This window comes from Vidua chalybeata, chromosome 4 (genome assembly GCF_026979565.1).
Source record: "Vidua chalybeata isolate OUT-0048 chromosome 4, bVidCha1 merged haplotype, whole genome shotgun sequence".
Taxonomy (NCBI): domain Eukaryota; kingdom Metazoa; phylum Chordata; class Aves; order Passeriformes; family Viduidae; genus Vidua; species Vidua chalybeata.
The window spans coordinates 20,285,019-20,301,012 of NC_071533.1; the positions used below are offsets into that span (position 1 = coordinate 20,285,019).

The 15,994-nt window shown below is 38.7% G+C and overlaps 1 protein-coding gene across 2 annotated transcripts in view; it reads left to right on the forward strand.

The window, feature by feature from the left end:
• The window catches only part of CCSER1 (coiled-coil serine rich protein 1), a 603,186-nt gene extending 588,358 nt beyond the window's left edge, over positions 1 to 14,828 (forward strand). Inside the window, exon 10 of one of the 2 annotated variants that reach the window (XM_053941467.1) lies at positions 14,106 to 14,828. In XM_053941467.1, coding sequence (XP_053797442.1) covers positions 14,106 to 14,591 — 486 coding nt within the window. In that variant the 3' untranslated portion in view covers positions 14,592 to 14,828. The remainder of the gene's footprint in view (positions 1 to 14,105) is intronic. The other variant, XM_053941468.1, reaches the window with a different exon arrangement.
• Positions 14,829 to 15,994: the final 1,166 nt, after the last annotated feature.

Genomic DNA, 15,994 nt, shown 5'->3' on the forward strand with positions numbered 1-15,994 from the left:
AAAGGTTTTTTTCCTTTCTGCATTTTGGTGAGTTTTTTTCCTTCTCTACATTCATGAGGTTTGTTCTAGCCAACATTGTTTGAACACTATTTAATATTAAAAGCTCAAAGGAGGAAGTAAAGTATTTTTATTAAGCAGAATCTTAAATAACAATCAATAATATTTTTTCTGTGTAAATATCTACTATACCTAGAGAGGGAATTTTGAACTGTAGGTATAATTTTTTTTTCTTCATGTTAACATACAAGTCTGCTTGATCTTATTTTAAGGTGATTGTTACCAGGTTAAAGAACAAAAAAAAAGAAAAAAAAATATTATATGTCCTTATTAGAGCTTTCAGGAGCATGTGTTTTAATATTAATGAAAACTTACAGTTGGTTATTTTGGTTATAGAGTCTCATAAGGGTTTGTTCTTGAACTTACAGCATAAATTTAGATAAACGCACCATTATGATTTCAAAGCAATGGTGCTCTTATCTCAAAATCTAATTTGTTGAATGCAGACTATTTTTTCAAATAAATAATTTCTGAAGCGAAGGGAGAATTTACGTTTCTGCTATTTAGAAGCAGTTTCATTTTTGCATTGGCATGGGATGTATTTTTCTTCACCTTTAAAGATTTATATTCACATACACCTTCAGCATTGCTCTTCAGGTATTAAAAGGAGTGTTTTAAAAGCACTTTAAAAGTGCTTTTCTTTCTCCACAGCAGCTGCTTATTACTTGTTGTCCTATATGCTTTTCTGAATTTAAAAAGAAGCAGTTTGAAAAGGTAAGATCCCCATTTCAATTCAAACCCATTTTGCAAAGGAGTCAGTCTGAGGGGTTTTTGGCAACCCAATTTACTCCATAGATCACTGCATCTCATGGCAAGATTTCAAGTGTCTGTGCCTTTCCCACATTTCAAGAGCGGATAGTTCATGGAAGGGGAATCACGGTGTCATGTCCCTGGTCAAGCTTGCAGAAGGAGCATGACTCCAGCTTTGATAGTCTGCTCCTCTTCTGGCAGGGCTGTTCAAATTCTTCGGAGTTCAAGGCAGGAGCAGCTCTGCACTGCAGGCTGGCACTCAGGCACATTCAACATTTTCTGTTGTCATTACTCTACATGTTGTCACTGTGACTGTTGGACAGATTGATTTTTGGCGTAGAAACAACTGCAAGCTGGAAGTTCTTCTTCCTTGTAGCTGTGCCTCCAGAAAAAATGAGGAAATGGAAAAAGAGAAGGGCAAGGAAGAGAAAGATCAAACAGAGATGCTTCTTGCACCTGAGTTTTCCCAAAGCAGCAATGTACAGTGCATTAAGGGATAACTGATCAGGGTAGCTGGGCTGGGTTGGAGGTTTGTGATAATCAGGCTTGGTGTAGAGCTTCTGCATTTCATTTCCTTTCCTAGCACTATGCAGGCAGATGTCAGCATGGCAGTTTGTCTGCTGAGAAGTGTGTAAGTATTCCTCTCTCCATGAAGAGCCAGGAGTCAGCTGTTAACCTGTTTGGCCATGGAGGTGAGCTGTTGAGCCTGCTCGGACAGGGTGCCTGGAAACTGTTGATTGCACATGGCAGGTACCAGTCGGTGGGTGTCCTACTGCTTGCCAAACTTTCTGAGGTTACTCATGGCTCTCTATGCAATTGCTCAGCCAGTTGGAGGGAAATGTAATCTTGGGACTATCATGGCAGATGTAAAATAGATATATGTTAGGACAAATAGGCTGAGTTGGTTTCCAGTGTGCTCCAGTGCCCCAAAACTTGATTCATTATATTCTGGTTGATAGGAAAATGTTTGTAAATGGCACTTTTTAAAATTTCTTCTTGAGATTCCTATTAAGACAAGGGTGCTTTTTCAGCACACCTAGTTGTATAGTCATCAGCATACTTGTTTTTACTCCAGGACACCCTGCTTAATCAATCTCTCTTTCCACTGCTGAGAAAGGCTTTTACTTTGGGACCAGAGCAAGGAATTGTCAAACTAGTCCCTAAACATCTTCCACATTACAACAGAGATTGTGTTGAAGAGACCAAAATGTAGGTGACATGCACTAGCTGAATGTCTGGAGGCAGCAGAGTGGGTTTATGCCCTGAATTAGAGAGTATTCTCTGTTTCCTGCCAGGTTTACAAAAGTGAGGGGAGCAATTTGCCAGTGGCTGAGAGGCAGAAATCCAGAGGTGAGATAGACAGCTTGTAAGATACCCCCTCCCAAATAATCATCACCTGTGCGTGGTAAGCATAGCCTACAGAGCCTGCTTTAGCTTGGAATATTCTGGGAGTTGTTTGTGTGTGCTTCATAAGTTTTTAGGAGTTGGTGGATGTCAGTCAAATGTGAGACTATCTTTTATCATTCCTCAAGGTGTGTGTTGAGTGTGTGCACTCACATTGTCCTCCTCCATGAATTTCAAACCTTGCTCATCTTTTATCTCTCCCTTTACAGTTAATTGGAGTGTCTGGAAATGTTGCCTTAGACAGCTTTGCTGTCTTTGTACAGTTTTCTTATCCAGCTTGTAGCTTTCTTGAGCTGAAGCACAGTTCTGGCTATATTGACTCAAGTTTTATTTGTATTGGCTAATTTTTTATACAGTTTAAGTGTTGTTGGTACCTCTCAACCAGAAGACAGGTTCATTGCCTGTGGATTACATTAAACAGATCCTTTGTGCGTAAGCAGCCATTTAAAAATATGCTGTTTTGACTGGTAAGGGAAAATGAGCACATCTGCAACAGTAATAACACTGCAAAATTGAGGAGTTCATCTTCAAAGGGATTTCAGTTTGCAGCAGAAAATCTGATAGTCAGGTCAGAGATCTCTCCTCTAGAGAGTGTTTTGAGAGCTATTTGTTGCTTGAGTGGTTTGACTGCAAACCATGCAGGTCATGCCACTTAAGCTGGTGAAAGGACTCACCCCTTGGAAAAGTTTGTATTCCTTGCTAGATTTAGCTGTAAAGTCTTCTGGTCTTAGGACAAAGCACTATTTCCAAGGTTCAGCCCTGGTGACAGTGGTGAGCAAATAGTCTGTTATTTTTATTTTCAAGTGAAAAACTAACATAATGGGCTGTAAAGAAAAGAAATTGTAAACTTTTACAAAGAAAGGGTATACTGTAACAGGCAGTACCTTCCTATGTGCTTCATTACAGTAGCTGGAGGTATAATATGAAATATAATCTTGCTAACTTTCCCTAGGCTAGGCATAGGAATAGAGAAGCAGAAACCAACAGAAGTATTCCAGTATTTTTGCCAAATTTTTTAATGTCAGTTCTCCCAGAAGGAAAGGTAAAAAATAAAATTTCAGTGGATGTTTTTGTTTGGTTTTGTTTTCTTTTGTTAATTTTCCCTTGCTAAGTTTGTGTAACATAGTTGTGCTGAAGGAAATAAGGAGCTTTTATGCTGAATATTTTTAAATACCTGCCCTTTTTTTATTTCCCTCATATTTCCAGGAAAGTAAGATAGAAAGGAAAGTTACTTTTCTAAGTAACATGATCTTGGTACTATAGGTTTTGGGTTTTTTGAAGTTTTGGGTTCTTTCTCATTTGAAGGCTGTACTGGGTTCCTCATGGTCATGCATCCTGTATAATCATTTATGTAAGAGAATAGGGCCTTCAAATCATAGATCTGACTACTTAAATGACCAAAAATGTCTCCAGCCTGGCTTAGCTCCAAATCCAATCAGCACTTTGTCCAAGAATTGCATATTCCCAAATGTCTTAGATACTAGTCCACTCTGCTCTGTAGGGACACTGTCTCCTAGCAGCAGTTTTGTCAGCAGCAATATGCACACTTTTTCTTGTTCAAATACTAATGTAGGATTTGTCACCAGAATAGAGCAACATTTCCAGTAAGGACCTGGAAAGCATTGTTCTAAAATTATTTTAGTAGATTAAGAAGAAATAAAATACATTCTCCATAACTTCTGGTCTTCTAAATTATGCTGTAATTGCACCCCCTCTTCTAGATTACCTGATTTCACCAAGAGAAATCTATGGCTCCCACTACAGAGAAGGGCAAACAAGATGATTATAATGTCATTTTCTGGCCTTAAAACACTTGAAATACATTAAATAGTTTTACTTTGTTAGAGTTAATTTTCCTGGACACTGAGTAGCATATCTCATAAGGAACACTGTCCTGCATTAGCTGGGTTAAAGAGAGCTGAACTGAATGATCCTTAGAGAGGTAAAAATGCTATGAAATATTTTTTCTCTTTTGTGTAAGCCACTAGTGTAGGCAAAAAGAGGTTATTTCGTGCACTTATCTGATGGGTTATTTTACCTATGTGAAACTTGGTTTGTCTGAAATTACACAGTAAGGGAAATTTTCTATCACCACCAACTATTGACAATTTAGAAATATTAAGAAGATAAGGTTTTGGATATTTTTAGAACATAATGGATTAATGACAGCCAGCATGGCTTCACTGAAGGCAAATTGTGCCTGACAAATCTGGTGACCTTCTACAACAAGGTTGCAGGTGGTTTTTGGAAGAGCAAGTGACATAATCTACACACAAAGCTGTGTGGTGTGGCTGCCACGCTGGAGGGGGGTTGGCATCCAGAGGGACCCAGACAGGCTGGAGAGAGGAGCCCCTGGGAACCTCAGGAAGACCAACAAGGCCAAGTGCAAGGTGCTGCATGTGGGTCAGGGCAATCCCAAGCACAAACACAGGCTGGGCAGAGAATGGATTGGGAGCTGCCCTGCCCAGAAGGACTGGGGGGTGCTGCTGGATGAGAGGCTGGACATGACCCAGCAATGTGCACTCATGGCCCAGAAAGCCAAACGTGTCCTGGATCATGTCCTGAAGCCAAAGCAGCGTGGGCAGTAGGGGAGGGAGGGGATTCTGCCCCTCTGCTCTGCTCTGTTCTGGTGAGACCACACCTGCAGGGCTGCATCAGCTCTGGGGTCCCCAACATAGGAAGGACATGGACCTCTTGGAGCATATCCAGAGGAGGGCCACAAAGATGATCAGATCCTGTAAGAGAGTTGGGACTGTTCAGCCTGGAGAAGGGAACATTCTGGGGACACCTTACAGCTCATCCCAGTACTTAAAGGGGACTTAGAAAAAAGAGGAAGAGTGACTTTTTACACACACAGATAGTGACAGGGCAAGGGGGGAATGGTTTTAAACTAAAAGATTTAGACTAGATATTGGGAAGAAATTCTTTCAGAGGGTAGTGAGGCACTGGAACAGATAGCCCAGAGAAGCTGTGGATGTCCCATCCCTGAAAGTGTTGAGGACCAGGTTGGATAGGGCTCTGAGCAACCTGGTCTATTGGAAGATGTGTAGTACTGTGGCAGGGGGGTTGGAACAAGGTGATGTTTAAGGTCCCTTCCAACCCAAATCGTTCTATGGTTCTGTGATTACATCATTCAACTACAAAAACTGTTTTGTTAAAGCAACTTCTCTTTCACGTACCAGTTGTGTGGAATCCTTATGGAGGTCACATTTCCTCTACAACTACTTATAACTCTTGTCTGGGAGTCCCTTTCCTCTCTCTGACAAGATTTTCTTGCTGTAAATATATTTGATGCTGACAGATGGAGATTAGAGAACAGAATTTATATGAACCAATTCTGTACCAACAAGGCCAAAACATTCTTGGGTCATTGGTTTAACAGAAAAAGGAAAAAAAAAAACAGTAGAGATAATTCTCTATTCCAAGAGAATCCTACTTATTCTTTTGCTATTTCTAAGATTGCCAATGCCTTAAAAAAAAAAAACTAGGCATGGAATGATTCACTCAGCATAAATTCCCATTGTAGTAAGATCTTTGAAGAAAATATTTTTAAGGTCCATTTTTCTATTATGAATGAAGTCTGATGCACTGAGTATTGTCCTATGGTGTAAAGTTCATACAGTTTTTTTCCTGACTGAATCCTGAGCAGGGAGTCAGTATCTTTCTGGAATAGTGATGCTTCATCCTGTCATAGGAGTCTGTTTCTTCATCTTGTTCAACACATTAAACTGAACACATTAAGGCTAGGGATTGATTATAGTTATGTTATTATTTGTTTGGTCCAGCCACAAGGAAAGGCTTAATTACAGAAATTTACTTTTGGGATTAAAGAAATCTGGCTACTCTATGATATTTCATTCCTAAAACAGGTGCCCTCATATATAGATATTAAAGTAAAAAGAATATTTTCCCTTTCCCCTCAAGAAATGTCTTGGTCTCAGTAATCTCATCATATAAACAAAAAGTCAAGTCAGTTTAAGGGTAATTAGGATTTATTTCTTTGTCATCATGATAAAATTTGCCCTTTGTATTAGTCTGCTGATTTGTCCTTTGCAGACTGTTTATTGACCTGAGGGGTAGTGTCGCCCCTCAGGTCGCTACAACAGTAGCTGATCATCATTTGCCAATGTATGCAATTTTCCCTGCTGTAGTTAGTTATAAGTTCAGCCCTTATGGCTTTCAACAGTAAGGATGCTAATTTATGGAACTCATTTATGAAAATTTAATAGAAGGAATTTTTATTGTTGTTAAATAATGTAGTGAAAAAAAGATGAGTGTTGGCTAAGTACAATCCATCTGGGGTTTGTGTGTTCTTTTATGAAAAAGCAAGTAGTGCTTACTTCAGAAGGCAGACATTCATTAGAAATCTGATTTGTGGCATTCACTAATTGAAAGCTAGACAAGAAAGTCCTGAACTCAAAGATAAATATATATGATTATTTTCTTCATAGAAGGTATGATATAAAAAATATACAGAGACACGATTTGAGACCCTATAATATGGCCAGCTATTAAAGCAACAGCCTCACATGCCAAAGCATTAGGATTCTTATCCTAAACATAATGTCTTGGGAAACACTAAGGGAGTTTGCTCTGAAATTACTAGCATCAGTTATGCCACAGAGGACCTTGACTGCACACACCTGTGGCTTTTTATATGACTGTAGCTAAAAGCATGGCATAAGTGGCCCTAATTTCTCTTGAGTTGCATAGAATCAGTGAGACCCAATGTGCTGGGTGAACATGGGGCCTATCCAGTCCCCTGGAATGCAGCCTGGTCCAAGGGCAAGTTTGACTTGGGCATCTTACTCTAGACTCTGCTACCTATAACCAAAGTTGGAACCTGTGTATGAAAAGAGCTAAATGAAGAGAGTCTCCTCACTGTTGGCTGCAATAGCTATGTCTGCCCAAAGAACCTGAGGGTATACAAGATCAGTAAAAAAGATGCTAAAGTTTCTGTAGAAGCAGAACTGTTATGAGAATTGCTGGAGATAGGGGAGGTAGTATTTGCTAAAGACAGGATGCTTCCGATATTAGGGATTTAACAGATTTTTTAAATGTGTGTAAAAGTTCATTGCATCTACAACAAAAGAAAAGTTCATCACCTTTTCTGCTTTGACTTTCTGATCTTGGGTAAGATCTTAGATGTAGACTGAGAAACATAAAATTTGTTATTTCACATAGAATGTCCTGCTGTTTGGTAGTTCTGTCATTGAAAGATCCACACTATTTAGTAACTTTCATTTTCATAAGTATTTTTGAGTTATTTAAAATTTTTAACCATAGAGTATAACAAGGTGTACTTAGTATCATCTAAATGAATTCTGTAGTATTTTTGAAGAATGTGATTAACAGCTCCAAAGTTCCAATTGTTTTATTTGGAAGGTGTGATGAACAACTGTAAAATGCAGAATCTTCTCCTTAGCTTTACTAATGAGAAGAATCTCACTTAATCTTCCACTTAACCCTTGAAATGCAGTATTGAGAATGCAGAGCAGTGATTTCCTGTTACTAGAAATTAATAGGAAATTCTTTGCTGTTTTCTTCCTGCTTTATAAAACAGCACTACGTTTTTTACACCTTGATGTCTTAACTGTGTATTATTACTCAGATAAATAAAATTTGTCAAGGATAATTCCATGTTGTGGGAAGATGAAGATCTTTTTTAAGCACTCAGTCTGTTACTTATTACATTGTATCCTCACTACCATAAAATTCTTTTAGCACTATAGTTAACTTCTATTCCATTTGCCTGTTTGTTTAAATGGCCTTATGGCAAAGAGGCAACATTTTAGTGTCTCATTATTTTTGCTTTCAGTAAGGAAATGGAAGTGTTTAAAAGGCAGAAAGAAAAATGTTTGTGATTTATGTTGACTGCATTCATTTTATAAAGGACAACAATACAGCTGACAAATTGATCAGCAGCTGGTTCTTACCCATAACCTGCTGATACAAGTCCATGCCTTATTTTGCCATGCTGGACTTTATTTCTTTCATTTGTCCTGTGTTGCCAGAAGGCAGCATCATATGTACAATAGATGAAGGTCTGGATTGTAAAAGCTACACTCTCAGTCCAGGTGCTACTGAAATCAATAAGAGTGAGTGATTTTTAAGAGACTTGAACGAAGAACAATTACCTGCTGCAGATAAATTACATTTTGTGTTGAATCATCTCTAGGCTGGAAACTGGTAAGCAGAAAAGTGAGGAGGTGTAGAAATTAAGAAGCTGACATAGTGACAGATGTGGCATATCAAAGCATTGAGTTAACCTGTGTTTTGGTAAATTAGATCTGCACTTTTATAAACTGTCAGAACTGCAAAAGGCATCTAAAGGTGTATAAATTCAAAAGCATCATGAAAGGCTTCATCCTTCCCATCCTTAAAAGCAATATAGAGCTATAGCACCTGTTTTGTGTCTGTACTCCTTTATGTTGCTTTATATTTTAAGAGTTCTGGGCTAGGCTGCAAACTGGGACAGTTCTGCGGCAGGTGCTGCAATCCAGCTGAGACCTGACAAGGACCAAGGTAGCCATGCTGGGCCATGTAGTAAATACTAGATTGGAGAACACATTTTACATTCTTTGTGTATCAGCAAACACAAAATAATTAAGCAGTAGAAAACATGACAGAATCCAGAAAGTCTTCAGGTTCCTGTCAGAATAATTGCTCTCTATAGTGTGCTTCTATTAACACTTCTGAAAGTGTAAAATCCTTTGGGTGGTAAAACCATGTTCTTGAGCTACAGCATTGTTTGGTTGTCAGGGTGCAGCAGGTACACTGATGAGAGCATGTTTTGTTTGGTTTTATTCTCTATGTCTGCTGTCACGATGATGTATTTAAGAAAGTTGCTGTACTTGGAAAAATTACATTATAGGCATCTAAGACTCCCAAATGCCTCTGGACACAGACATCTTAAAAGTTTGCACCCATTTTGGGGTGTTTTTGTAATTCATGTTGTTTCCTGTCACTTTTATTTAGTACTTTATCACCAGACAGTCAGAAACAATATTAATTTTCAAATGTCCTGCAGCAGTGTTGTCTTGTTGTTAACTCTTGTCATATTTCACTCATTGGCTTTGAAAATGGAAAGTGATGAATGGCTGCAGTGTTTTGTTTATAATGTCTCATTCTGGAGCTTTCTATAAAAGTAGTACATTTTCATTACTTACCACTGGGTCGTTGAAGGGGCTTGGGTTTTTTCCTTAATATAAGAAAACATTATTAGACTTACAATCACAAAAATGAACCCTCAAAAATTATGGAAAGAATATTTTAAGAATATTAAGTTCCCATTTTGGTTCAATCCTAATTTATTTAGTGCTAGTGTGGAATGATCAAACCTAAATTATTTTGAACTTTCTCACACTTATGTGTTGCAGCGCGCCGTCACAGGGCGCGCTGGGCGGCGAGAGCAAGGGTGCGACCATCCCCCTGCGAGTTCTGCAATCCCAGCTATCGGCAGGTTCGGCGCAGGGACAGATAACGAAGACACGGGTCTTGGGGGAAACCAGAGTGTATTTATGGGATGGACGAGATGGAGCCCCAAGACAAGACTTGGGGGGTGAACAGAAATTTTATACAGTAACTCAGGAGGAGGGGTGCAGGAACATTAACCAATGAGGGTAAAGCTGAGGAGTGGTCTAAGGTGGGACTAAACTATTATAAACCTATCAGGAGAAGTAGGGGAGTGGAATAACACAAAGTAACAAATAGGGTGTCGAGTATAACAAAATAGACAGGGAACACTCTGGAAAGAAGGGTAAGGATAGGGAGGATTGACAAGGAACATTCTGGAGAAGAGGGGTGGGGAAAGGGAGGACTGACAACTTGAAATGGAGGGGGTTAGGGAGGACTTGGGGAAGATTGGCAGCTTGGGAGAGGAGGGGATTAAGGAGGAGAACAGGGGGCAGACATGAACTTCATATAAAACACACCACACTTATGTACCTTAAAACAGAAGTAATCATGATACAAACTGACTAAAATTGTACAGCCAATCAGATTTTAATAAATTTTTTTTTTCCTTTTTGAGAACTAGACTCAAGCATGAAGGCATGCACTTCTTGTGAGTGTGTTTAATATGATCGGGAAATTCAAATCCAGATGTTTGCTTAAAAGTTAAGACATATTTGAAACAACAAAGGAGGTCTTTTCTTTCTGCTGCATATATTTAAAATGGGCTCCTTTTGAAAGAAATTTCAGAACCCCATTTGCATCCTAATTGCAGCCCATTTCCTGAGTCCACAGTTAGGCAGACTATTATAGAGTGGCATTGGGGTTTTCTGGGGCAGAGAAATTGTTGGTTCTAGCTGAGCTACTGAAAAATAAAAGGGAAAAAGATGAATGGATTTTTTGCTTCAGCAGTCACCAGCTGGCAGTTCAGCTCCTTGGAGCTCTGCCAAGCAGCAGTTTACAGCAGCCCTGCAGCTGCTCTAGGCTGGGCTGGAGCATGACTGGCACCAAGCCACCTTCAGCTTTGGACAAGGACTCAGCCTTGGAATTGGCCAACAGATGCACTGGGATTGTGGCTTTGCTCGCTCATGTCTAATGCTCAGAGAATGCAGTTGGTACCTGAAAGTTCAGCGCTGGGAAATTTGTGTTGATTGTGTGCAGGAAGATAAGGAAAAATAGGTTAAAAATAAGTGTTTAACTTTTTCCAAAGTCAGTTTGGTTTGGGAGTTTTTTGGTATGGCATGTGCGGCTTTTACTTTTGTGTGACATTTTTCTTATTTTGACCAGTTCATAAGGATCTTAAATAATTGTAAAATGGACCAGCAAGAAAATTTGATTGCACTGCATTCTTTCAAACTAAATTACCTGAATTCATCAAAAGAAAAATTAATTCATTTCTATCCTGTACATTGCAATTTTTATAAAAATGTTATAATCCTACCAAAAAGTAACTTGCATGGAAATCAAAGCAGCACTGGACTTTTTATTGACAATATTTTGGAGGGAGAATAGTGTTATTGGGATGAGAAGAGGGGAGAGGATTTCTTGTTGATTCTGACTCCCATCTGACAATTGTTCTCTCTTTTCCTGATAAGAAGCTGTCCTTCAATAATTTATCATAGATAACAACAACAGGGTTGGGTTTTGGCAGTGTTTCATTAAACTCTCTGCTCATTTGATGTGTAACTATGCATCTGATATAAAGACTCTGTCTTTCCTTGTTAACCATCTTATTATCTTATGGCTGAGGACAGGGCCAAACCAATTTCTTAAAATTCTGATGGCATATTCTGAATTACTGTTGCTGTTTTAATGTAGGTAGATTAGCTCTTAATTTGTCACCACCTGGTATTTGTTTAATTATTCAATGGGAGGGGAATTTCAGCAAGTTACAGTTTCACAGAACTAAGACCTTCCCTAACTACATGTATATTATTAAACATTTATTGGTGCATACACACATATTGTCTCCCTCCATAGGCCAGCAACCAGAAGCCAATATGTCATAGACCTACAAACCAAGCATTTATTTTCTAAACTGAAAGTACTTAATGTGAAATAAAACCTTGATAAGGAAGAGGAAAGAAACACCTCAGTGCTAGATAGTCATAACAGCGTTTCATCAAATTAAAAAGCAATAGGTAACAATAGGTGACAATAATCAGCTGAATTTAGATAAAAGTTTGCATTAAAAAATCATGAAACTATTTTGGACAACTAGATGAACATGAATTAACAATTTCATGCTGTTGCCAAAGAAAATTACTAACCTCCTACTGGAGTAATTAATAAGAAACAGATGAAGTAGTACTTTATAGGATTAATAGTGTTTGTTCTGCTTCATAATGGTGGGGGATTACCTTGAGTAGTGTACTCCTGAGCCTTCTACTTCAAGAAAAAAATAGTGGAATTACTGAAGGGGATCTGTAGGGAAGAGAAGTGTAAATGACTCAGAGTCTAGCAGATGAGTCCTATGAGAAAAAAATCAATGTGCTATTTTTTTATTCTAGAGCAGAGAGGATTGAAGGATTGCTTGACAGCATTCTTTGCAGCCATAATCACATATTCAAGATCAAACAGCAATTCCTTCTTCATTTTGACGAGAGAAAGAGAGAGAGAATGAATGGTCTTGAAGCCAGAAAGATACAGTTTAGACATTTGGAAGACCTTTTCTAAAAGTAAAAGTAATATAGTGAAAAAATCTTAGAGGAGAAGGCTGTACAGGTTACATCAATGAAGGTCCTTAAACAGATGATTGCGGACCATAAATGTCCAGAGGGATAAACTGGGGTTAACCAGAAGTTCAGTATAGACTGGAGGTCCCACCATAAGGTTCCTCTAAGGTTCTATATCAGTCTTTAGGTTTTCAAAGATACAGGGTGATATATGGTAACTCCTGAATAATTCCCTTACAATAAATGCTTGGATTTTTGACAGGACATTTAATTTGACTCTTGCCCCAGTATGAAGATTATATTTACTGGCATGGAAATAAATGATAGATAGATAGATAGATAGATAGATAGATAGATAGATAGATAGATTAAAAATGTTTGGACTTACAGACAGGTCCTCCCAAGAATGATACCCTAGGAATTAAATGGAATTTCATTTCAACGCCTATGTGCTGCAGATGTAAAAACGGAAGTCATGTTTTCCAGAAGTGTTCTGCTCCCATTTATGAATCTGTGTGCAATCAGCCCTGAATAAAGTGAGAAAAAATTATGTTCCGGTCCTAATAATTTTTTTTTTTTTAATATCATCTCTGATGCCTAAAATGCACTGCAGTCCTTATACCCAAACCTACATATGGCTCTGCATGGAATCATGACCATTAGCCTGCACTAAAAAAAGGATTTGAGTTATGAATACTGACAATATTATTCTCCTGTGTTGCTTAAAATAGAAATGCATGTGGAGTGATACAATTCATTCTGAAACAATATATCTGAATTTCCTGTAGAATCATGGACACACCATTAAATATTTTTAGCCAAATATTGTTGGAAGGCTTGGTAGTATTTTTTTATTCTCTCAGCTTTGTTCTGCAACATCAGAGCCCGTATGTCAATGTAAATGTCAAGAAGTTGCTCCTGTGTCCTTTCAGAGTTCTGTTGCAGAAAACCTGTAAGGAGTCACATTGGACTTATGTTTCAAATTTACCAGTTGCTTTAACCATTCCCTGGGAAAAGGTACCAATATCTCCTCCCCAGTCAGGTGTTCTAGGGACAGTACGAAGCATCACACCAGGTACACAGTGAAAGTCTGCAGTGATCTGATTTGCCATGCACAGATAAATTACCATCATTTCAACAAAATCAGATGCACACATGCTTGCACAGTATCTGAAGTTGGTAACTTGCTGGAATCCTTCTTACATTGTATTTTTTTCCAGGCAGCTGAAATAAAATTTGTGCTCTTCTGTAGCATGTATTTGACTTGTAAATACACAACAAAACACCTGGATTCAAGGGACAGTGAAACTTGAATGTGTTCCGAGCTTAACCGAGGCATAAAGATATTTACAAAATATGTTCTTTATATTTTGTAAGGATTTGAGAGTATTAAGTGTTGAACTCTTTGCAATCAAAATTCTCTTTGTTTCATTATGTGAAATGCTTTTGAAAATCTGCTTACAATTCATGGAAACTTCTTATCCATTTATTACATTCTGGGAAAAAAAAATCCTCCTTTGATTTAAACTGTTTTTTTAAGGAAAATGCCCAAGTCATTACCTGTAGCAAGCATTTTTCAATCCTAGCGCTATTAAATGTGAATGAAGTTTTGGGAGTTTTACCATCAATTGGAATCATCTTTCACTTTAATCTGCCAGACCCGTGTACTGTACATGTGTAGTGAGGAGTAGTTTATATACTCCACACCATTTCTCTACTGTGTTCTATTACTAATACTTTTTGTTTTGTCTTCTTTTGTTTCCCCAGACTACATATCCAATCAGAACGGTGAGCCAAAATCTCAGCACAAGGGACAGAAAGTCAGCACTTACTCCCACCGAGGACCCTTTTAGACACCCACCAGGCAACCAAGCAGCAGCATATGAAAACAAAAGCTGTCAGCTGTCTAATTTGTGTCTGAGCAGCCTTCTGAAAGAGAAGGAGATTGTGGAAGCCATCAAGCACACCCGAGGCACATACGAAACCCTGGCCTCAGAGGCCACCCAGAACGGTTTGGCTGTCACAGCCCCCAGCACAGCAAAGCCACCATCCAAGGCCGACGGCTTCCCTGTGTTCTCAGGAGTTCCAAAAGACCAAAGTGCTGTGCCTCGGCAGCACACCACCTTCACAGGGAGACTCGGACAGCCCCCGAGGGGACCCATCTCTTTACACATGTACAGCAGAAAAAATGTTTTCCTCCACCACAATTTACACACGGCAGAGCTACAGACTTTAGGTCAACAAGATGGCTAACAAGGTGTTTATTTTCTTGCCATGGAAGGAGAGTTGATTAAAGAGGGATGTAAGCTCACCTAGAGCTCTGTCTTCAGTTCTCATCTGCTGCTACTTTCATGTGAAAAAAAAAAAAAACAAAAACTTTGTAGGTTCCATATTTTCCCACCTTGTACTGAGGCAAAAGAATGAACGAGATTGTTAAATAACTGGGCTGATTTGTTGTGCAGAAGTAACCATGAGTTTAATAAAGGGGACCATTTGGCTGGCACTGTTAGTCCAATATTGGCTAAATATATTTTACCCCTCTGTACGTCACTATCATTCCCTGAAGTTCTAGAAGATGATCTTAATTAAAACCTGTATGTTTAATAATAGTACTGTTAAAGTAGATGTGAGGAATAAATAGCTAAGTAATTGGTAAACCCTCTTGAATTTCATAGAGATTAGGGAAATAAGGAGTCAGAAATCTTTAAGGACCTTCTTTTTACACATTTCTTTTAAATACAGTGAAATTTGGTAACTTACAGGGTGTTACCACTTCCTGCTGTATTTGTTTCATGAGTGCCTCATGCTACAAGTGGAGGAAGTGATTGATTTACCTCTAACAGGTTCATAGAAAGTTGCCAGGTATTTGTAAATTGGGTCCCAGACTGAGGATGTCAGCTTGTTTCCTCAACCTTCCCTTCCTTCTTCACACTTTTATTTAACTACATTTCTCTGAGTGTTTCTTTTCTATGAGGGCATGTCAAGTTGTGATGATCTTTGTGCTTTATAGGCACTGTAGCACTCATGATGCGATGTGACATTCTGCTGTGTAATTCATCCTATAATTTCATTCCACTTCCCAAATCAAAAATGTGTGAAAGTCTAAAGAGAAATCATCTTATTACCCAGGCCGAACAACCTGCATCAGTCATAATTTCTGTGGGCTGTATCATCTGCACTTAAGGACCTGTTGGTTTACACCAGCTCAGTGGGTTTGTTAGTCTTGACATATTACAGACAAGTGAGATTAATTTATTGCCTGGTCTCACGGGAGTATGAAATCATCTGACCATGCCACAGAACTTGGAGACCTGTCGGTTGCAAAAGATCTGGTTTTCCCTTCTCAGAGGCTTGGGGGGGCTCAGTTACTCCAAACATGTGGCATATGTGAAACATGACACTTGGTTTACATCCTCTCTGATGCAGGGTAATCTATTTGAGTTGTAATGGCACGTGCAGTTAGTAGTTTAAAAATAATTTGGCACATTTAGGTGCTATTGAGGCAGATCTGAGACAAGTCACTTCTCTCTTTAACTGGTGATTAATAAGGAAAGACAAGGGTGCAGCAGATTCTCACACACAGAAATAAGCCGTTGTGACTCAACAGATAGCATATAATGAAAAATAAGGCTTCTGTAGACACTAAAAATCTGCAA